We start from the raw sequence: 23456 nt of genomic DNA, 5'->3' as shown, positions 1-23456 counted from the left end.
GGGGAAGCATAATGTGACATAAAGTCTGGCTCAAGATTAATCTCTGGCTTATTGCAAAGTGTGCAGGCAAGTAGTTGAGCTGGTATCTCAACTTCAAAACAAGTTATTCAACCTTGTTAATGGGCGATTGTGCTGGGGATAATGCAATGGATTAAGTATTAGTTTGTATTTAAAATCGGAAATATTTTTAATATTTTGGGTAATTTAAAGTGACACTTTTCGGAAAAAATAAAAAACAAATAAATATTTTCCGATAGAGGAACCAAATATCAGAATCCGTATCACGATCTTTGTACTGCAACATTTATTTTCTTGTGTAATTTCATGTTTTAAGCTTATCCTAACGCCATTTGGTCCTTGATTAAGCTTTTTTTTTTTTGTAAAATATTGTTTTCCAAATTGTTAAACAGTGATTCAAACCAAAATCGAACTCATATCTATTCCCAAATACTTTGGCGCTTACTAACGATTTCCCCGCTTTCTTCTCCTTTCTCATTTTAGGTAATTGATTGCAAAATAATATTAATTTCTGTGCTCCTGTGTGTCGAGATGCGCTTGAGTAAGTACTGGCCATATATCACACGTTTGAGTAGATGCCGGCGAGCGGGAAGGCAAACAACTACTAAATAATTGTTAATGTATTACGAATAATTTATGACACTATTTCATAAAAAGCAATAATTTTTCAATATCAAACCGAGCGGCAATGGCAGGGTTTCCAGGGTGTTGCACAGTTGCAGCTGAAGGATCCTGAAGCTCTCCCTGGTGACTGGTGGATGCTGCTGCTTTCGTAATAAGCTTGATAAATAATAAAATAGCATCGGGAAGGCGGGACTAGGAGCAGGACCAGGACCAGGACCCTTTTGGGCAGACGGGAGCTACAGAGAGAAATTTATCATTTTTCATGGCTGCAAGCTGCACTTTTCTTGAAACGTTTCACTCAGCATTCAGGAGTCGGGGACGGAATCGCAGCCACCCGGTTACATATAACATTTTTGGACTCGGACTCCTTGGATGTCAGCATGCTGGTGTTGTTTTTTCGGCTGGGGCCACTGGCAAATGTTTGCAAGCAAAGATTAATTGATTCCACTTGGCTGCATCAAGAGTGTCCCTGCTGGTACCCCCCAACTAGCGGGAAAAAACAGGGTTGCTCTGGGTTCCGGCTGGGTTATGGTTAGTTTCGACTTATCTTAACTTTGGCTAAGAGTTCCACTTTGATTTATGATTGAAGTTCTTCGTTTACTCCAGTCCTCAAACACTTAAAAACCTATGTATCTTTTATTCGATTCAACCCTTGTTATTCGGGGATTTTTGGTTAGACATTTGGTTAGGAGAGATATCCCAAAATATCTGTTCTATAAACTATGTATACTTCTAACTAAGCAGTTCTTAAACATTTCCGAATTAAAATATGTAATATTTACAACGTTTTCCTGTAAAAAGTAGTATACTTAAGAAATTATACATTCCACTCCTCGTACATCTCGATTGATGTGTGCACACACAGTTAACTGGGAGTTGGTAATGCTCCACATGATTAAAACTTTATAAATTTTCACCACTGCAGTTAACTGCAGTCTGCAGCACAACAGGCGGAGGAAAAGAAAACTTCGCCAGAACTTGTCACGAGTGCCAGTTACTGGGCAACTTTATGTTGAGGTTGAAGGTTTCTTTGCATTTGCCGGGAGGTGGCTACAAGTTGTTTCCGAGATGTGGCTCAGTTTAATGTTTGACAGCCCCACCAGCACCCGAACCCCCCCACCACTCGATTCTGTTGCGGTTTTGGCAAGGTCCCTGGCTTGTCAGCCATTTTCGAGTGACAAATATATTTAATTGCTTCCTAAAGTTTGCAGCGCAAAAGTTTGTGATCATTCTCGGTTCACTTCTATTTTTTGCGTTTTTCATGGCTGCATGTATGAAATGGACGTTTTTATAATTGCTTGTAATTACTTTTTCATTTGCCGCCATAATGAAATTTTCGGCACTTCGTTTCTGCACAATTTTACTGCTTGTAATATATATTTGCACACACATTTATCCGAGTCCAAAGACCAGAGTACTTCTGAAAAATGCAACAGCCTGCAAAATTGTTCCTGCTGAATTAACATTTCATGGGCAACGCGACTGCTGTATTTTCCTTACACTCCCAGAAACACAAATGACTACAAAGTCCCAGACAAATGATTATAATTTTATTTGACTTTTTTTTTTAATGTTTGCCGAAGAAATTAACTAACTTTGGCCGAAAAAAGAACAAAAGTAAAGAAACCCATGCGCACATCAAAATTTGCTAAACGAATTTTGAACAAATATAATTGTAAAAAAAAATGTTATTAAAAGGGATTCTTTGTAAATCGTATCAAGTTTTTTTCATGGTCTTAAAAGGGTTTTTGATTCCTAGAATTTTTTAATTTAATATTTCATGGACTTAAAAAAAAATAATAATACTCAAAACAATTTTTTTTAAACTTTCAGAAAAAATTGGTCCCTAAAAGTTTTATCATTTTTGTGTTATTCTTCTGAATAAATTAATCCATTTGATTTTAAACATCAACTTTTTCTTTCACTTCGTTAGTCTTTTAATAAGCTTCATTCATTATAATTCCGACTCATTTGCCTAAATCATTCAAAGGATTTTTATTGATTTGGGCCAATTTAATCTCTTTTGGTAAAAATAATCGCTTCCATTCAAATTATAGCATAAATTCCGCTGAATTATGGCGTTCACGAGGCTCCGTGAAAAAATGTTGGCATAAAAATTAAATATTAAACATTTTTTACCGAACCACTAAAAGTTATTCCACGTCTGAGCTCAGCTCAGTTGATGTTAAACAGTAAAATGCGAGTTATGACTTTGTGACACATTAACGGGGCGAAGTTCGGGTGAAAAAATAGCGGCCAAACAAATACATAAATTTCTTATTAATGCATTTTTTATGCAAAATAATATGGCCGGTTGAACTATCCAAAGGACCGAGGGCAAAAAGCGCAGTAAACTCGTTAACGGGGCCAATCGAAATGCCATTCCGGACTTTCTGGGTTCGGATTCCCTTTGATGTTTTGCTGCGGGGAGAGGGGCAAACAAAAGGTTTTCCTCCCACCCTCCGGAAATGTTCCCGTTCCATTTCCAGTTGGAAGGTGTTTATGGGATTAGCCGGGGCCCGATGATGATGTCGCAGGAGCCGGCATCACCTTTGCCATTTGACTGTTTGTCAACACTAATCTGCTGCAGCACAAGCACCGGCACATGGCAAATGGCCGCACACTCCCGCAGAGGAAATCGAACTCCTGCTGCGACAACACAATCAATGTAGAAATCGACAAGGATCCGCCTCTGCCCACTCGGCAGTTGAGCCGGAAATCAAAATAAACAACAGCAAATCAGTCAAACAAACAAATAAACAAGAAGCGAACTCCGGCTAAAAGCAATAGGGCCACAATGTGTTCCACATTCGCTGTGCCCTGAGTGCCCCATGTATATGTAGTGCAGAGCTTCCCCCATTTTTGGCCAGTTTTTGTGCGTTTTCCGAAATTGGTTGGGTGGCGATTTGGGGCCAGCCTGGCCCGTAATAAACTGAGGCCAAACTCGGGCACAATTAGCCGGATTTTGGGTGGGCCACAGAATCAATAGGGCGGAAGTGCCGAGTCCAGCTGCCGATGGGCCATCCCGATAAATCAGTTAATATATTAGCAAATCCAGCAAATATATTAGCACATTTGTAATGCATAATGCAAGCAGATCGGAAGACAACACTAATGCCAATGAGCTCGGACTGTTTGCCAACCAATATATTCATATTCATTCACCCCAGATGAGTAATAAGTCACAGGCATGTGATTACGTTTACCAATAGGAAAATTTGCTATTAATACAATGACCTGTGACACTGGAAATGAAATTTAATAACCAAATTGATAACGAGACATCGAGTAACAATTCAACATACTTTAGCAAAAACCCCTGAGGTTACACCGCCAAATAAATGAATACTCTTAAAAAGGTTTTTTGCGTTTGGGGGAATATATAAATTTATTGTTGCTTTAAACATATTGGGACTAAATTTTGATAAAACTAAGAAAATATATTAAGCTTTGATTGTTTCCATAGGGGAAAGCCAGACACTTGCAGTAATAGGTGCCTGAGGCATATCAATATTGACAAAATGAGCCTTTCTGTATCAGCAAATGTCCAACCATAATTTCCAAAAGAGAAAACAAGAAAAAAGGCGATATTCGAGTAATAGTGGAGAATTCAAATATATCTATCCAAGTTTTATTAAGATTTAATTTCAAGTACTTTAATTAACTACCATTTCCACGCCCTCTCTAACGCCCACCATCTCCTTAAACGATCTTAAAAGATGTCTGGCCCCCACTCTTTTAAATATTTCGGAAAAAAAATGCAGTTTTATTGTCTTTATCAATGCCTATCAGAATTTAGAAGAAATTAGAAATTATTCAAATCGGATCTTTAGTTAAAAAGTTATGCGTGAACAAAGATTTATATCTCCATCTCCCTCCCACTCCCTTAAGTTGAGTAACGGGTATCTGATAGTCGGGGCACCCGACTATAGCGTTCTTTCTTGCTTTAAGTTCCTAACCTATAATTCCAAACGAATACAAAAATTAAAACTCTTTCAGTCAAATTGAATAAATTTATTAATAATTTAAATAAGTTGGGAGAAGGAAATAAGTTGAATGAAAATACATTAAGCAAGTTCAATTTCCATCGCAACGGGGGTACCCTCTGTGGTCGTTGTAGTACTTATATCAAATTGGACAATATTATGCTCATTGGGATTTTCTCTTGCTTTGTGTTCATCTGAAACAAATGTATGGCCGCCACCTGAATTATAATTATTTCCCAATCCAGTTCGGTCTCGATCATATCCACTGCCGCCACCTAGACCAAGTCCTCCAGCTCCTAAGCCTCCTTGAATACCTTGTCCTTGGTAATTATTATTGTTACCATTTGCACCCATCCTGCCACCTCCTTGAAGGCCTCCTTGGTATCCACCTAGACCATTTCCATTGTTACCCATTAAAACTCCTCCTTGAGCACTATATCTGTCGCCACCTGTACCATGCGAAACTTCGCTAACAAGAACAGGTCCTGGTAGTCCTCCACCTCCTACTCCTCCTGGAAGACCTCCTTGGTATCTACCTGGATAATATCCAGTTCCAGTGCCTTGCATTGGGTATCCATTTCCGCTGCTAGCAATGGTACCTTGGACTGGCGCCTGGTATCCTCCTCCTCCAACTTGAACAGGTCCTGGGTACACTCCTAGATGATTTCCAGTGTTACCAATTGTACCCTGGCCTTGTCCTTGAACTGATCCTTGATATCCATTCTGATCAAATCGGTTATTGCCAAGTGTAGTTTGGTCTTGTCCCTGCGCTTGGTATCCTCCACCTCCTACTCCTAATTGTCCACCAGGATCTAGTCCTGTGCCAGTATTTTGTCCTTGGAATCTATTTGCATCATAAACATTGCTACCAACAGTAGCTCCTCCTCCTTGAAGGTATCCTTGGTATCCACTTTGACCATATCCATTGTTAGCAATTGGACCCTGGCCTTGTCCTTGAGCAGGTCCCTGGAATCCACTTGCAACCGGCGCTCCTCCACCTCCTACACCTCCTTGAATACCTTGTCCTTGGTATGGATCATATTTATTGATGCCACTGGCACCTATTCCCCCTCCCAAAGGCGATCCTTGGAATCCATTCTGATCATATCGGTTGTTACCAAGTGCACCTTGGTCTTGTCCCTGAGCTTGGCTTCCTCGAACTCCTCCTTGGTGTCCTCTGGGATCATTCCCACTGTTATCTTGTCCTTGTCCTTGTCCAGGTCCTTGGTATCCATTCGGTTCATATTGGCTGTTACCAATTGTTCCTTTTCCTTGTCCTTGGAATCCAGTTGTACTATATCCACCATTATCTTTTCCTTGGCCTGCAACTGAATTCAGTTGGATCTGATAGTCAATCCAGGGTTTCATTTTGGAAACATCGGTGTAGGCTGCAGCGATTGGATCTCCGCATCCGGCTCCGAAGTTGACGATGCCGACCTGCTCATAGCGAGTGGGATCGCCTTGGATCGGACAGGCTAGTGGAGCTCCTCCGTCGCCCTCGCACGAATCCTTGCCAGCCTCTCCACCGGCGCAGATAAGGCTGCTATCAAGCTGGAAGGCTGAGGTATAGGGCCCCTTCAGTTGCTGCTCGCACGTGGCGCTGTCCACCAACGGCACCTCGATCTTCTTCAGGAGATTCATGTAGCTGATGGCGTTCAAGTTCTTCTTACCCCAGCCACTGACGATGCATCTATTCCATGAGAACCTCCAATTTGCTGGCGGCAGGCAGATGAGGTTTATGTGGCGGGATAGTTGAAGAGGTCTGGCAAGGAACAGGAGGGCCACATTGTTGGCCCCGTTTGCCTCATTGAATCCTGAATGACGCACGATCTTCCTGATAAAGACGTCCTCATGCTTCTGCTGCTCGGTGTTGGTATGGAGATCCCATTCGCCAGCCCGTACGATGAACTGGTTCTCGGCGAGATTACGGATCACACTGGCTGTTGTGAGCACCACATCCGGCGCGATCAGGGAGCCACCGCCGATCGGCTGGACGTATTGGGCATCCAAAAGTACCACCATCCAGGGAAGTTCGCCCTCCTGCGCGGTGTCCCCCGAGTTGGCTATGGTGAAGGTCAGGCCATTGCGATTTACGTTTCCACAACCTTGAATCGGTTGATGGGCACCCTGATTTATGATTGGAAATTGTGTCTGTGAGGGCAAGTCATTGTTAATAAGAGTTAATATGTTATTCTTTCTGTGAACATTACAATTTCTGTGATCGGACAGCAGGTTTCGGCGGCAGGGCATCCGTTGTTGCCATCTGATAGAGATCGGAACTGTATGATGGGCGTTCCGGTTTCGGAGTCAACTCTGCAAAGGCTTCGCGCAACGCACTCCTTATCTTGGGAGTTACCGCAAAAAAGGGCCTGCACCCTGTAGAGCCCCAGGATTATACAAAGGATCGAAGGGCGAACCATTGTACTCGCCAGAATTTAGTCAACTGATGCCTGCCTCTTAAGCCATAGCTATTTATAGGTAAATAAAGCGGGTATATTGTTCATTTAATAAAATTGATAAGATTTGTTGACATATCTTGGCGGCGCTGCGAAAGCACGTAATGAAAGTAAGATCTTTGTTCCATAATACATACATTTTTGTTTTTCGTATCAGCAAATGCCCAATAATGATTTTCAAAAGAGAAAACGGGGAGAAACGCTATAGTCGAGTGATACGACGAATACTCTCATAAATCTTACCAAGGTTTTCCATGACAACAATGATTTTTATCACCTAATAGGAAAAAAAAATGTTTTTATAATTGTATTTTTTTTGTATTATTAAGATTTGATTTTAAATAAAATAGTTTTAATAGTTAATTAATTTACTACCATTTCTGAGTTTAATTTCTAATTTATAGTATTTCGGATGATAAGGTACCATAATTATTTTTTTGAATTTTACAAACGGAAAGAAGACATTAAAACGGGAAAACCCCATAAAAACGCGTTCACTGATTAAATTAAAAGCTTATCGCATTTCCTGGAACTGCAAGAATATATTGAAAAGTTCAAAAGTCAATGGTTTTCTGGCTGCAATCAGCAACTGTATTTTTTATGATTTCCATAGAAAATATATACTTAAATATATACTTAAAACGGAATATGTAGCGCTGGTAGCTAAGTGGGAACGCATCGTAGCTGGCGTCATCTGTGGGGTGGTTGCCGAACTACACTCATAGAAATTTTTACCTAAATACTAGAAAAGTCGCCCTAAAACCGAGGTTGCCCTAAAGCTACGAAAAATTTTCTTATTATACGGGTGGCTAGCCCTAAATATACGAAAAATCGCCATGGAAAATATTTTTTAGGGTTACTTTTTCCAAAAAGGCCAATTTGCTCTGTTTTTTAGGGCGAAATTTTATGACGCAATAAATGGATGCATACATGTAAAACATGTTATGTACATGTGTGTGTAGTTGACAGGTCAAAAAGTGAGTAAGAATGTGTAGCCCAGCGGTCTAAGCACTCGCACTTTCAGCTTTGCTGTTTGAAAATACAGGTCGTGGGTTCGATTCCTGTGTGAGTCAACACTGTTTATTTTTTTTTTTTACAGTTTTTATTACTAATTAAGTTTTTTCGTCCGCATTTTAAATTTAAAGTAGTCTTAAAAACCTAAATACATATGGAAATTCTGAGTTTAAAGACTAATTTATGTTAAGCATGCGAGGAAACGGCCCGAAGTATCCCAGTCACCAGCAAAAAAATACAATTTTTTGTTTGTATAACTTAGACCGCAAGAAAATAAGATGTGTACAGTGTTTGTACGTTGCATACCGCGATGGGACTGTGGTGTAGCGCTAGAGCGTTAGACTCCAACTCGAGAGGCCGTGGGTTCGAACCCTCGTAGTGACACCTAATGTTTTTCTCAAGTAAGTTGTTTTTTCTCCTTATATATATCTCCTTAATTCGATTACAAAGATAATTTTTCAGTTATAACCGGCGGTTATACAAGTCTGCTGCCTCCTGCCCTCAACAGCATCGTCCGGTATAGCGACAATTCAACAAACAAATTATCTGAAACGATGTTCGTGTGTGTGTGTGTGTGTGTATGTGTTGAGTCCAGTTCCCAGGAAATATCCACACCCCCCCCCCCCATCATTGAAAAATTAATTGATTTTTTTTGCTTTTTTTTGGTTTTATTTTTATGGCGATTCGCCCTAGATTTGTTGCCTAGTCGCCATTGACCCCCGTTTTAGGGCGATTTTCCCTGTTTTTAGGGCGATTTTACCGGAAAATTTCTATGAGTGAAAGCCGATTGACATTTTTGCGTGCGCTCTGACCCGTCCGTAACACCCAGCCTTAGCTTATTGTTTATAGGATGTCCGTTACAAATACTGATACACGTAATACACGTTTGAAGGTTTGTGAAACTCCCAATCCACTTATATTTACATTTTATTGTATTTTACTTAAAGTTCACTTAAGTCCGCTCACACGTTTATCAAAAATTCTGAAATATTAAAAATATGATATATTCCAGTGTAGAAGTGAATACGACCAAAAATAACAAAGCTAATTCGTTATTTCGCTAAAATTATTTCCGTTACTCAGCCGAGTTCCACGCCCACCTTATCGCCGTTCAACGCTAGCCCAGAAAACCCTTTCTAAAAAACAAAAATTAAAGAATGTTTTCTTTCAAGTTCCAAACCTGTGATACCAGACGAATACAAAAATGAAAACTCTTTCAGGCAAATTGAATAAATTTATTAATGATTTAAATAAGTTGGGAGAAGGAAATAAGCTAAAAGAAAATACATTATATAATTTCAATTTCCATAGGAACGGTTGTACCCTCTGTGGTCGTTGTAGTAGTTATATCAAATTTGATAGTATTATGCTTATTAGGATTTACTTTTGCTATCTGTTCATCTGGAACAAATTTATGTCCGCCACCTAGACCAAATCCTCCACCTCCTTGAATAACTTGTCCTTGATAATTATTATTGTTACCATTTGGACCTACCCTTCCTCCTCCTTGATCCGATCCTAGATATCCATTCTGATCAAATCGGCTATTACCCAGTGTACTTGGTCCTTGGAATCTATTTGCATCATAAACATTGCTACCAACAGTAGCTTCTTCTCGTTGAAGGAGTCCGTATCCATTTAGACCATTGCCGTTGATACCAATTGAAACTCCTCCTTGAGGGCCATATCTGCTGCCACCTGTACCATGCCAAACATCGCTGACAAGAACAGGTCCTGGTAGTCCTCCACCTCCCACTCCTCCTGGAAGATCTTCTGGATATTCACTAGGATAATATTCAGGTCTAGTAGGTGGGTATCCATTTAAACCATATCCACCGTTAGCAATGGTTTCTCGGACTGGTCCATGTGTCTGGGATCCTCCAACTCCAACTTGAACAGGTCCTGGGTTTCCTTGGGCTACACCTGAATCCAGATCGATCTGATAGTCAATCCAGGGTCTCATTTTGGAAACATCGGTGTAGGCTGCAGCGATTGGATCTCCGCATCCGACTCCGAAGTTGACGATGCCGACCTGCTCATAGCGAGTGGGATCGCCTTGGATCGGACAGGCCAGTGGAGCTCCTCCGTCGCCCTCGCACGAATCCTTGCCAGCCTCTCCACCGGCGCAGATCAGGCTGCTATCAAGCTGGAAGGCTGAGGTAAATATTCCCTGCAATTGCCTCTGGCACGTGTCTCTGTCCACCAACGGCACCTCGATCTTCTTCAGTAGATTCATGTAGCTGATGTCGTTCCAGTTCTTCTTACCCCAGCCACTAACGATACATCTATTCCTTGAGAACTTCCAATTTGCTGGCGGCAGGCAGATGAGGTTTATGTGACGGGATAGTTGAAGAGGTCTGTCGAGGAACAAAAGGGCCACATTGTTGGCCGCGGTTATCTCATTGAATCCTGCATGACGCACGATCTTCCTGACGAGCACGTCCTCATGTTTTAGCTGCTCGGTTTTGGTATGAAGATCCCATTCGCCAGCCCGCACGATGAACTGGTTCTCGGCGAGATTACGGATCACACTGGCTGTTGTGAGCACCACAGCCGGTGTGATCAGGGAGCCACCGCCGATCGGCTGGAGGTATTGGGCATCCAGGAGTACCACCATCCAGGGAAGTTCGCCCTCCTGCGCGGTGTCCCCCGAGTTGGTCATGGTGAAGGTCAGGCCATTGCGATTTACGTTTCCACAACCCTGCATCGGTCGATAGGGTACCTGATTCGTGATTGGAAATAGTGACTGTAAAGCCAAGTGCTTGTTAATAAAAGTTAATAGTTTGTTATTTCTATGAACATTACAGTTTCCTCTAAGGGACAGCAGGTTTCGGCAGCAGGGCATCCTTCATTGCCGCTTTGTACAAATCGGAAAGTTATTTGGGGCGTTCCGGTTTCGGAGCCAACTCTGCAACGGTTTCGCGCCACGCAATGTTTTTGGTAGTTATTACCGCAAAAAAGGGCCTGGACCCCGTAGAGCCCCAGGAGCAGACAAAAGATCGAAAGGCGAACCATTCTGGTCACCGGATTCTAAGCAACTGTTGTCTGCCTCATAGGTCGCCTCCATATATAGGCCATTCAACAATACGAGCGAGAGACTTATTCATCGAATTTGATAAGGTCTGATAACCCCGTAACATTAGTCGTGTGTATATGGGGAATACAAATTCGTTGAAATTATCAATTTAAAAAAAAAAAACTATGATGAGTACATTTTAAATGTTATGTCCATTGGGAAACTCCAAGAATACCAAAATCTTGTGTCACACATTTTTAATGATAAAAAATGTATTGTGATTAGGTTTTAAATATGTTTGAAAAAAATCAAGCTAAGAGTCAGAAAAAAAAACTGGTTTGGTAGGCAGAGTAATGAGACACCCGTAGACCCGCTTTTAATTACGTCAAGTTTGTGCGTCTGTCGTCCCCCCTTAACATCTCATTAATTTACAAAATTTCCCGTAATTTCCTTTTCATTCAGCTCTCAACCGCAAACTCACCAACCATCTGCCGCAGTGCAAACGCATTACAATTTTATTTTTATTCAATTTTCGCGCAACGACATCAAAGGGCGGAAAAGCGGAAAACAGCAGCGAGTGCAAAAGTCGACTTGACTTCGTGTAATACAATTTTCACCTTCCTTTCCGTCATTTCCCCATCATGCTACCAACTGCCTTTCATTTTTCTCTTTTTTTTCCTGAAGGAGTCTTATATTTTTACATAATTTAAGGGGACGCCGAACGGAGTTTCAATCCACTGGGTCAGTTTGCCATTTCTTTATGGAGGCCTTGGTAATGCCCGGATCTTGATGATGTTGTTGCGGCAGCCATTGCATTGACCACTAAAAGTTTGCCATTAAAGGGCATGAAATTGTCCTATTTTTCACTGGAGCAGCGCGGTCTGGTCTTTCACAACTACGGCAAAGTGGCACTTGAGTGGCGGCACTTTGAATGGGGCTTATGGCGCCCGGTCCACCCCTTTTGGCCCTCTCCTCCTCGCCCTCACTCACTTTAAGCGTAAATTATGTTGTAAATACGATTTTTTAGCTAGCAAAATGTCTTCATCATCAAGTGGTTTGCTCAAGGATCCTCCCTTGGCCACCCACTTCGAATGGCACCAAATGGTGTAAAACCTGCGCTCCTCAGCTGGAGGCCAGAAAGGTTGCTAAGTGGATGTGGGTGCTTTGGGGAAATGTGCGAAAATATTGTTTAGGGCAGATTGGGTTAGGGTTCCCGTGATGGAATGGCTAGAAACTAGGAAGAACAAGTTCGATTTAGTGGCTGAGAAGTTGGGTTTTCTCATATATAAATTCACCTTTAATAAAATAGAAAAGAAAAAGTGTTTCCTTGTTTTTAGAAAATTATTTATAAAAGTTCATATTTAATTGCTTACTTACTCACAGCAAATATTATTGATAAGCTGGTAAAATATTAACTAAATTAATGGTTTAAATTCTTAAATTCCTGAACGACTTCCAGTTGAATTTAATTAAAAATTGAATTCCCTTGGCGGCGAAGCTCACCTCAACTCAACTCACTTCATTTGATATTCAATTCCCAAACTTGCCATAATTCTGCCAAACATTTGCATAAATACTGAGCGAAAGATTATCAATAGCCCCAAGGCAATCGGTGAAATCCTTGCGGCCGTATTTAAACTCAAATGCGGCATAATAAGCCAGCTGAAAACCCCGGGCCGCGGGGTAGAGACAGGATTGGATTGGCCAGCGAATGGGTGAGATTTCTCCCGGCCAAAAATGTGAAACTAAAGCCAAAGCTGCTGGCTGGATTTCGACAGAAAATCACTACCAGAAATGTCCTGCAGCGTCATTTGTAAGAGCCTTTGGCACTCTGCCCTTCGGCGAAAGAGAAGGAGAGACAACGCCTTTAGAGGAAGACAGCCACTGGCCAGCAGGATACACTTAAGTCTAATGGTTCCCCTCCTCCCCTCGTATCCCTAGCCAGGATATCGCAGCCACTCGCAGGAATGGAATCCGCTCAATGCGAACTGCCGCTGCACGCATACAAATTGACAATTTTATTAGCACATAAATTAGTAAAAATAATCAATAAGCAATGTGCCAAAAAGCAGTCGACGGAAGGGAAGCCAAGTACAAATGCACCTCAGTTCGAATGGAAGATACTCTATAGCTGAGATAATTTATTACATTTATAAAATTTAAATATAACATAAACTCTTCATTTCTTAAAATTTATTAATTCTGATGATTTATTTAAAAAATTAGGTACAACACATTTTTAGATAATAAATCCTTTCTATTACATTATACTTTTCTACAGATTCCCAACAAAATCTAGAATGAAAACAAAATTGCCTTTTGTTACTTGCAAAGCTAAACATTTTTTCCTTGGCCCCACAAAGAAGTCGGAATTTCTTTTTGCAAAGGACCAAAAGAAAGGGAAGCTAATGCTCAAAATTGGAATTGGTGGCTGGCTGGAATAAATTCAATTTATTGGCTGTATTTATGCTGTGTCCCCGCAACGTCTGTTTCCCGATGGGCAAGTGGGAAATGGAATGCCAGCGATTGCAATTACCATGCCAATGCCAGGACCAAAACGATACCAATACCGATACCAAAGCCAAACTGAAGAAGAAGCCGTCTTGATGGCGATGATGCCGAGTCGGGAATATTGGTCAATTAGCAGCGGGTCAGCGTCAGACTTGTGCAACAATACAGGCGACTGGAGATGCCGGCTAATTCGCAATTCCCAGCTTTTATTCCTCCTTTTCCTTTTCCTTCGACTTGGCTAATTGCTTAATTCACGAGCACTTTCGCACTGCATACTTTTCGGAGTCCAACCCCCCAAACACAGTTTTTCAACTATTTTGCGCCAAAAAAAGTTGTGCGACTGCCGCCTGCTAAAAACGATGATGATGATGATGGTGATAGCGATGATGCTTTTGCTTTTGCCGCTGTTTTGGTGCTGTTTCTGTTTTTCCCCGAGTTGTTTGTTGTTGAGCGCTAATTAACTAGATTTTCGAAGGGAAAACCGTTTGCTAATTTGAAAACGAAATAGTTTCCCAGCCAGCCCCTCCGGCGTCATTTTCAAATGAAAAGTTATGAAACATGCAGTGATGGTGGATGCGCTGCGGTCATGGGAGATTCAACGCCAGTTGCGCAATTTAAAGCAACTTTTCCGGCCAGACGAGAGAGAAATCGACTAACTCTGCTCATTACCAGGGGGAAATAATGCAAAATATGGGGAGAAAATCGGGTAAATGTGAAATGAGCATATGCCTATGTGGGGAAACTTTTAAAGCGCTGAATGTAATGTGTGAGTTTTTTTCGTATTAAATCTATAAATATTTACTAGACCCCTAAATATTTATTTAATGATTTTCCGATAGCTTTTCCTTGGGGCTGCTATAAATTGAGCCCATCAAAGTTTTAGACCTCTTTAAGATCCTTAAAATAACCCCCTTTCCGACATCAGGTCAGTCGCCTTCATTGAATGCAAATTTTCCCGCCTGGCACTCGGCCAAAAAGAATAACACAGCAGACGAAGTGGGAGTTGGGCCACTTAAATGGCGGAAATGAAATACAAGGCGACGAGAAACGGAAACGGGGGATCAAAGATGAGGGATCGGAAAGGTCCTGGAAAGGGGGCTTTGCCTGGGCGGGTCGCACAACTCGCTGTCACACTTAACTGAAATTAGAACGTGATTAGATTTCATTTAAGCATTAAGCACAACTGACAGCCAGCATGACAGCAGGGAGGTTCTCGCTTCTCGATTCCCGGTTCTCAGTTCTCCATTCTCTGGGTTCTCGGCTGGGAAATGATATTTTGAGCTGGCAAATTTATTGACAATTAGCCGGCTATTGTGAGTGGGCTTTGCAGGGGTGGTTAGTGGATGATAGTGACCTGCCCAGGATAGCGAGCATTAATTATAACGTGCATAATTAACAAATCTGGCAATCGGCGGTGTAGCGGCTTTAACTCTAGCACACGGGGAAGGGCCAGAGCCAATAATCGTTTGGCCAGGCAGCCAAGGCCAAATGCTGGAAATCAGGGGGTCTTGGCCATTGAGGCAGCGCTAATGAAAGCACAGGCGGACGAAATTGGTTTACGGGCTGTTCACGCAACTAGAAGTTATTAGTTGAGCTCCCCCCGCCGGTTACTTCCACTTTCCGGGCTAATTTGCGGTATTAATGACAGCAAGCGGAAGGGGAGGGGTCCCAAGGGGAGGGCCATCAAATTTCCCCATAATTGGCAAAGCAATGCCATATCTCTATCGCTAATGCAATTGCGATAATCAGTGAGAGCGAACGTCGCTTAGACCGCTGTCTTTAACTCTCAGCTTTGAGTGATTTTAAGGGTAGTATGAGTTCTAATTATGATAAGTTGTAGACTACTATTATTTACTATATGTAATAACATCCTCAAAACTTGAACATAATTATTTGTGTTTGCTAAAAGCCTTAAAAATTAGAAAAAATAATTTTTTTTAACATATTTATTTGATACAAAATATATTTATATATTTTTCTATATTTCTTGTTATGTTTTTATTTATTTTATATTTTTTCTTAAGGATTTAACTCTTTTCAACACTTTTTATATTGCAACGATAGAGAGACCCATTTTATTTTGATTATCATAATCAACTTGGTCTTCCCTGAGAAGAATGGGCCACTAAGAAAGCCATCAAGGCCGGAAAAGAGTCGAAGACCCGACGACCCGCATCACCTGGCACCCACACACTTGAATTTCGCACCTGCCGGGAAAGGGCAAAATAAAAACACACACAATGTCAACTTTATCGCTGCCAAGCTAAACAAATACAAATAGATTAGTTCAAAAGTTCAGGGCGTTGTTCGAACGTTTGGATGCCAAAAGTCAAATTGTGTCAACTGTTGGGGCGGCGAAAAGGGCGGGAAACATGTCAAGGCTGCTCGAAACAAGTCGGCCGACATGTGGGTGGTTCGACAAGCTAAACAAATTGCCTGAGAGTCGGCAGATTGACGGCTGGACCGGCTTATTGAAATGCTTCGAGTGCTGGCAATGGGGGTCAAAGGTGGGTCAAAGGAAGCGTATTTGAATTGCAAAGCAGTCAGTTGGATGGTCAAATGCTAGGTGACACCTTCACCAGTGCATCGACTCCGTTCGAGTGGAAAATTAAAATACTACTTAGAGTTGCCAGGGATTAGGGGAACTATCTAAGAAGCTTCCCTCCCTTCTCTGTCTAGTTCTTCAATTACTTTGCATAAGTAGCAGGCGAAAGACAACCTAATTAGCTCACAGATACGGCTACATTTCATTAAACAAATGGTCCTGGGTGTATAATTTTAATACGCAATTACTGGCATTTCAACGACACTCAATGATGCCCGATAACAGACACCATTACCCACTCCTCCTCCAGATTCCCCTTCTAAGCACCACAACAACCCAAAAGCGGGGAGCAATAAATTTAATCTGACGGCTTAGGTTACCTTGACTCTTGCTCAATGGCAGGGGCTTTAAATTATTTGACAATTTATGCGAAAATTATGTGCGATTCGGAGAGTAGAGTCGAGTAACCAGGGTGACTCAAGGGGAAAAGCGAGAGATCTCTTTATTGCCAGCCTCTTCCGCCCCGCCCGCCATTAATCAATTGGTTTCTGGTTGTCATGCCGTCGAATCTCAAATCTCCGTCCAGATGTCCCACTCCTCTTGGTGTCCCGCGTTATGTTCGCTCTCCTCGATTTCGTAGAAGACTTGCATGGGACAGACGAAGTTGAAGAACTGCCGCAGCACGAAGAACACGGACTCCAGCATGGCGATGGGCTTCCGGAGAAGGAACACAGGCTGCAGATCGGGCAGACACCGAGATAGTGACAGTGGAGCAGCGTCAAGGCACTCGCCTGGTGGAGTGGACACAGTGGAGGAGTGCCCAGGTAGAAGAAGGCCTTGCCAAGAACTGTGGTAAAATATATGTGGGATTTATTAGCCAAGAAATACAATATATTCCAACATCTTATTATTTAAGTAATAGGAAGGCTAATGAGTTTTGCAAACAATATGTATGTCGTGTGTGTCGGCAGAGCAGCGGTAGAGCGCCGGGAGTGAGATATCAACATTCTAACATCACTTTAAATTTAGGCGAACGGTAAGATCATTTGTTTGATATCTTGCGTGTGTTAACATTTGTGAATGCATTTTTTTCCTGAATTTTAATCCATCTCCATTATACTTTAAAATAGTAAAGCACGTATGAATAGTCACGTTCATTACTCACCACGTGCAAATTTCCGAAGTGCTTGTTTAATTGGGTCGAGCGGCTGGTGTTTCTTTTGATACTTGAATTTCATTTTTCGAATTGAATTTCAAAGCTGAGAGCGGAGCGGAGTTGCGGCGCCTACTCCTTTGAAATAGCTCACCCCACCACTTCTGAATTCTAATTGGCAGCGCCACCGAGATGAAACCACCAGGCAGCCACCTTGAGGCCTCAATTACACTTTGTGGTTGGCTTGGCGGTGCGGCTTCCGCTTTGGTTTCAAATCGCCTGTGTAATTTCTTGTTTGGTAATTTCTATTAAATCTTTTCACCATGAGTGCAATTATCAGAAAGTAAATTAACGCAAAGTGAAATTAAGTTTTCTATTCGTTGAATTATATTTTTTTTGTACCAACATTCATTAATTAAGTAATTTTTTGTTGATAACTTCTTTGGCTCTCATTTGTCCTCTATAAATTAGCAGCTTTAGGGTAAAGCCCTTAACGCCGTCGGATTTATTTTAAAAGTGATAAAACGCGACTAATTTAACCATTTAAATCCTTCTTGCTTGGAGGCATTATGATTTTTTGTCAATTTATTAACCAGTTTTAATTGCTGAAACGTATTATTAATCCTCTTACAACATTATACCGCAATTCCGGTTGCACAACTCCAACCGATGGTTAAGGCCCCCTCGGCGAAGCGTTTTTTTCCGACGATAATTACCCAAATGATCTGCCAGGACACTCCCAAACACACACACAGCAGTTATGCGTTTGAAAAACTCTCATATCCTGGAAAAGAAGTGGGCAAAAAGTGCTGCATTAAATGCATCATTCTCTTTGGGTGATTGCGAAAATTCCCCGTCCTGCTGAACAAACACATTTAAAATGCAATCAATCGGGCGGTAAAACGACGTGTGCGTGTCGCCAAATGGAAATTAATTGTGGGCACATTTACTTATTTATTAATTGATTCCCCCCTTGCATTAATCAACTTTTTAGTGGTGAACTACAGTTTAAAACCTTCTGCGAATTAAATCGAAAGTAAATTTGCATTTGACTCTAATTACTAAGTTATGAAACTGGAGTTTTGTTTCACATTAATTGTTTATTTTAATTGAAAACAAGAGAGAACGCTATAGTCGGGTTGGTGTCCCGACTATCTAATACCCGTCACTCAGCTAAAGGGAGTGCGAACGCGGGTTGGTGTCCCGACTAATAATCGTAACTCAGCTAAAGGGAGTGCGAGGGAGATAGATATATGTAGATATTTTGATTGCGTATAACTTTTTAATGAATGGTCCGATTTGAAAAATGTCTTCTACATTTCGATAGGTATAAATATACACAACAAAATTGCATTTTTACTTTTCGGAAATCTTTAAAGATGTGGGCGCAGGACCCATTTTAAAATCGTTAGTGGGCGATTGTGGGCGTAAGAAGGGGCGTGGCGCTCGGCTAAAATAAACTTGCGCTGCGTAGGAAGCCAAAGAATATGTGTGGGAAATCTCAACCTTCTAGCTTTTGTAGTTTCTGAGATCTCAGCGTTCATACAGACAGACAGACGGACAGACAGACGGACAGACGGACAGACGGACAGACGGACAGACGGACAGACGGACAGACGGACATGGCTAGATCGACTCGGCTAGTGATCCTGATCAAGAATATATATACTTTATGGGGTCGGAAACGCTTCCTTCTCCCTGTTACATACTTTTGCACGAATCTAATATACCCTTTTACTCTACGAGTAACGGGTATAAACAGTTAATCACACGTAGCAATAACATTCATGAATTTTTTAACTGTACAGTTAACTCCAACTTAACCGCTACTTTTGAATTATTTTAATTACAAAAGTACTGTCTCTATGGATTTAGTTAAAGGTGGTTCCCATGAAAAATTCAAGAGGCTCTGTGCCTTTGATTCTCGTCTTAGACCATTGCTTTTATCTCCAGATGGGCAATCTGCCGGCCACATTATCATCTGTCCAGCCCCAAGGACATTAAGCCGGTGCTCGTTCATTAACCAATAAAGCTTGCTGGATAATTGCAATTACCATTAACTGCTCTCGGGGCTTACGAGCGCAATCCTCTCGAGCTTGACAGCGGCAAGAAAACTTCCACGCTTCCTGGCTTCCATTCGCAGGGCCCATCACTTCATCATTCCGCATCCGCATCCACATCCTTTTGCTCCTCAACCAACCGCACACTTTAACAATTATTGCCGACCACACGTGGACGTGGACAAGGATCTGGACAAGGACATGGACACTGATACGGATGCGGATGGGGATACAGAGTTCGACTACGAGTCCGAGCTTGTAATGTGCTCAATTTTTCGCATTTTGCACATCCGTCGGCCGGAACAGGGCCAAGGCGAAAGCGGGCCCGAATGGCCACCTGCCAGCCTTCAGCCATAATAATGTTAAACAATATATATAAATCACTCAGCTGTCCGGCGCACACAGTGCCTGGCTGCCAGAATACCAAGGATCCAGGATACAGAAAAGCGGGCTGGCGAGGGGGCTTCATAAAAATTTACCGCCATAATGCTTATTTTAAAAGTCAATATGTTCGGTGCCTGTTATTTTAACACCCGGCGTGTCCAGGTGTCCCGGTGTCCTGGTGTCCTGGTGTCCCGGTGGCATCCGCTTGTGAAAAGTACGAGACAGGCGACAGGAGCTGGGAAAAGCTGAGAGGAGGCGGCAAGCGCAGAGTGTCAGTGGCCAACGTCACAGCCCACAACACACAACATAAACATAAAGTGAAAAGCCCGGCGAGAAAGGAGCAGGCTGTCGGGGAATAAGTCGGAAGGTCTCAGGACTCTTGGCCCTGTTTTCCCTTGCTTTCCTCCCTTTTATTTTTATTTGTAATTTTTCCTCTTTTTTTTTTCTTTTGCGGCCATCTAAAGCCAAGCGTCACATGTCGCCGGGATGAAAGGGAGCGGCAGCTTGTTGTTCATATCCTGGCCCGTCGTCCGTTTATGTGACGTGATTATGTGCAAAAAGTGCAACAGGCAGCAGGACGAACCCACCTGACACCGTGTAAAGTAGCCCTCGAGCAATGCGGATGACGAAAAAGGGCAGGGGGATGGCGATGGGGATGCGGGTGAGGATGTGGATGTGGATGTGGACGTGGGCACATGACGGAGGTGTCTCACCTTTTTCGACGGCCAGCTGCAGGCTCGTTTGGCTTACACGTGATTTTTCCGGAAATAACGAGGAAAGTCGAGATGCCAGCGGCGGCTGTCAACCAACTTATTCCGGTCAATGTGCTTTATTTTAAGCAGCAATAAATTAAGCCGTAAACAAAAAAGACCTTATTAATAAAAATATAAAAAAATATTATATGAGCCTACTTCTATAATTATGGAAAATTACAAATTAAAGATTTTTTTCAAGAATTCATAACTTATTTAATTTACATTTATTAACTTAGTTTTTTTTAATCGATCTAAAATGATAATTATAAACTAATCTGTTACTTAAAGAACTTTGCAAAGCTAGTGTTTTACATTAATCACTAAAAGCGAATCGGGTCAAATGCGGGTGGGAATCGGGGATCGGTTATTACGAAACGTGCGGTAACGATCGCCCCACAATCGCTTGCTTATCACTTCTAGCTTTTGTTGAGTTCTCTGCGCTGGTGACGCGTTACTTTTACCGAAAAAAAAAAACCGAAACGACGACAAGAATGTGAAATTCAATTCGTTGACCGGGTGGCTGTTTCGGTTTTTCGGTGCAACCGTCAGCTATTCCGAGGTGCTGGTCGCCTGTTCCATTAGCAAACTATTTAAAATGTTTTAAACTTTTTCCCCCAGATTGTTGTTAAATTTTTATATAAACAAAATAAAAACATTTATGCTCGGAGCGAAAGGCACTTGCTCATGATCGTGGCAACAGAGCGTATGTGTTATATGTACGATCTTTTTCCTACTGAACGAAAGGCGTACTAAATTGCCCTTTTGTTGTTGCTCTCCGTACTTTATGCCATCACGCTCACTCCCACACGAAGACTACGGCGTAACGGTGAATCCGTAAACTTCTAGGAAATACGGTATTATTTTGTACTAATTCGAATAGGCGAGCAGCGTTTAAGAGCAGAGCGATGTCGTTTCGCTGATAAGTGACTGAATATGACTGAACCCACTCAGGCACACCACCTCCATACGCACATACAAGTGTGCCTAGATACAGATGTGTATATTGAAATGTGTATATACCATAAGCGTTTGTTTGCTTTGTGTACCTCTGGGGGTCTGGCATTGGGGTAATTTGCTTATTGGCACTCGCGCAAAGCTTCAAACTAATTTGTTTAAACATTAGGTCACTGAGAAAAAATATTGTATAAACAATTTTACATTTTTTAACGAAATCAAAATTGAAAAAACAAGGAAACAGTTTGATAACCTGTTAATAAAATTTTAGAAATAATATATTCAACTTAAAGTGGAATTCGAGACCTGTCGTAAGGGGAAAATTTATGAATAAACATTAAATGTTTAGAGGCGGTATTTTAAGAATTTAGTGTAAGCAAATTTCGTTCCGATACTTTTGTTTTCTTTTAAGTCATAATTTTAAATATATTAAACTTCAAACGGAGTTCAAGAGCTGTGTAAAGGAGAAAATGTATGAATAAACATCGAATTTATAGAAACGGTATTTTCAGAATTTAGTGTAAGCAAATTTCGTTCCCATAATTTTTTTTAAGTCATAATTTTAAATTGGATAACAAATAAAAAAAGAAAGAAAGAAAAGAAGGGTATCTTTTCATATTTAAAATTTAATAAAATGATATTTAATAAGTACCTACTACAAAATATAGAAATATTATCCCCCTTAATCAGCTGCTAAGTTCTTAACCAGATATTTTCTTTAAGTGCACAGTAAAAATCACGTTTATCCAAAGCGTAAATACTGCCACTAGATCACTGAACGCCTGGGATTTTGGATAAACGGTCAGCGTGGAAGAGCGGCCATATAAATGGAAAGTGTTTTCCGAGCCTCCCCAGATACAAATCGAGCGGATCGATCGAAGAACTTGGGAACTTTGTAGTGCTGGTGGTTCCCACATGGATCTCGTTCCAGCTGTGTGTGTCATAGCTTATCAACTGGGCCTCCGCCCCTCCGCTCCCCGCCCCTCTGGCTCAATTACACAAGCGTTTCGTTTCCCCCATCGAGTCAAAGTCAACCTTGGCACTTATCCACTCGAGTGGAGCGTGCGAGATGCACTCGGCAAACGGCTTTCAAATGGTTTCTGTGCGCTTGGTACGAAAAGTTTATAATTTCGTATTTAACAAAAAAAATTAATGTTTTATGCCGTGAGGGGGAGGCGTGCACTAAAGTTTATAAACATTTTCAGTGCTGCCCTCGGTGGGTCGGTTGCTCGGTCGGTTTCTATGGGAAACCATAAGTAACCAAAAATATGGTGGGGTTCGACTGTTTTGATATAGTCATGTATTTCTCAAACCAATGTAACAATTTCTTGCCATGTAAAACTCAATATAAAGCTTCAATTTAATACACATTTTTTTGTAACGAACAAAACATTAAACAAATAAATATTCTTGCCATTTTCCTGATGAAAAATAAATCAATTGTTTATATTATCTATATCTAAGCATTTATTATTTATTTCGAGAAATAAATATATTATTAAATACCAATAATAATTATTATAATTGTTACTAATATTAGTTCAAGTCATAAAAAACATTCAAAAATTATAATTTAATAATTTGTATCCGTCAAATAACTTTATCGGGGGCTCACTGTCGTTTTGATTGTTGCTGATGTCATCAAAAGTGTGTCAGCGGTTTCTCTACCGGCGAGCACTCGCGCAGCTTGCCTCTCGCTCTCGTTAAGTACCCCTCTCACTCGCTCACTTGCCCGCTATTCCTCTCTCTTTCCCACACCCACCACCGCTGCGGTCAACGATCTCCGAAATTTGGAGCCCGAGTTCGTTGACCCACCGAAAAAGAAAGCACCACTTTTTACAGGGTTGCCCGCTTAGTTTTCTGATCGCCTGGTTGGCGCAACAGGCGTCTGATTTTTCTTTCAATCGTCGATCGGTGGTGCTGGTGGTTTCGTCGGTTTCAGTGGTGCCGTTGGTGGGTCAGGGACGGGCCCTGAACGTG

General features: G+C 41.6%; 4 protein-coding genes across 4 annotated transcripts in view; 1 reads left to right on the top strand and 3 right to left on the bottom strand.

The window, feature by feature from the left end:
• beat-Ib (beaten path Ib) overlaps positions 1-23456 on the top strand; it is a 67527-nt gene that overhangs the window by 35047 nt on the left and 9024 nt on the right. The gene's annotated exons all lie outside the window — the stretch shown is intronic.
• On the bottom strand, positions 4642-7057 carry LOC138911959 (loricrin-like). Its single transcript, XM_070211637.1, has 2 exons — positions 6839-7057; positions 4642-6779 (listed from the first exon to the last, which is right to left on the bottom strand). Exons 1-2 carry the CDS (start codon positions 7046-7048, stop codon positions 4710-4712), a joined length of 2280 nt encoding a protein of 759 aa, XP_070067738.1. The 5' UTR covers positions 7049-7057; the 3' UTR covers positions 4642-4709.
• LOC108061314 (phenoloxidase-activating factor 2) lies at positions 9313-11127 on the bottom strand. The gene is made up of 2 exons (XM_017147435.3): positions 10904-11127; positions 9313-10844 (listed from the first exon to the last, which is right to left on the bottom strand). Exons 1-2 carry the CDS (start codon positions 11111-11113, stop codon positions 9387-9389), a joined length of 1668 nt encoding a protein of 555 aa, XP_017002924.2. The 5' UTR covers positions 11114-11127; the 3' UTR covers positions 9313-9386.
• LOC108061317 (uncharacterized) lies at positions 16512-17493 on the bottom strand. Its single transcript, XM_017147438.3, has 2 exons — positions 17336-17493; positions 16512-17017 (listed from the first exon to the last, which is right to left on the bottom strand). The coding sequence occupies exons 1-2, from the start codon at positions 17406-17408 to the stop codon at positions 16704-16706; spliced, it is 387 nt and encodes a 128-aa protein (XP_017002927.2). The 5' UTR covers positions 17409-17493; the 3' UTR covers positions 16512-16703.

Source organism: Drosophila takahashii, chromosome 2L (assembly GCF_030179915.1).
Source record: "Drosophila takahashii strain IR98-3 E-12201 chromosome 2L, DtakHiC1v2, whole genome shotgun sequence".
NCBI lineage: Eukaryota > Metazoa > Arthropoda > Insecta > Diptera > Drosophilidae > Drosophila > Drosophila takahashii.
The sequence above is the reverse complement of the archived record's forward strand: the minus strand, read 5'-3'. Positions and strand labels throughout refer to the sequence as shown.

Coding starts and splice junctions, on each gene's coding strand:
- LOC108061314 (XM_017147435.3), bottom strand. CDS start 11,113: ATGGTTCGCCTTTCGATCTTTTGTCTGCTCCTGGGGCTCTACGGGGTC. Junction 10,845..10,903: donor GCTGTCCCTTAGAGGAAACT/GTAATGTTCATA, acceptor TTGGCTTTACAG/TCACTATTTCCAATCACGAA.
- LOC138911959 (XM_070211637.1), bottom strand. CDS start 7,048: ATGGTTCGCCCTTCGATCCTTTGTATAATCCTGGGGCTCTACAGGGTG. Junction 6,780..6,838: donor GCTGTCCGATCACAGAAATT/GTAATGTTCACA, acceptor TTGCCCTCACAG/ACACAATTTCCAATCATAAA.
- LOC108061317 (XM_017147438.3), bottom strand. CDS start 17,408: ATGAAATTCAAGTATCAAAAGAAACACCAGCCGCTCGACCCAATTAAA. Junction 17,018..17,335: donor ACTTCGGAAATTTGCACGTG/GTGAGTAATGAA, acceptor ATTTTACCACAG/TTCTTGGCAAGGCCTTCTTC.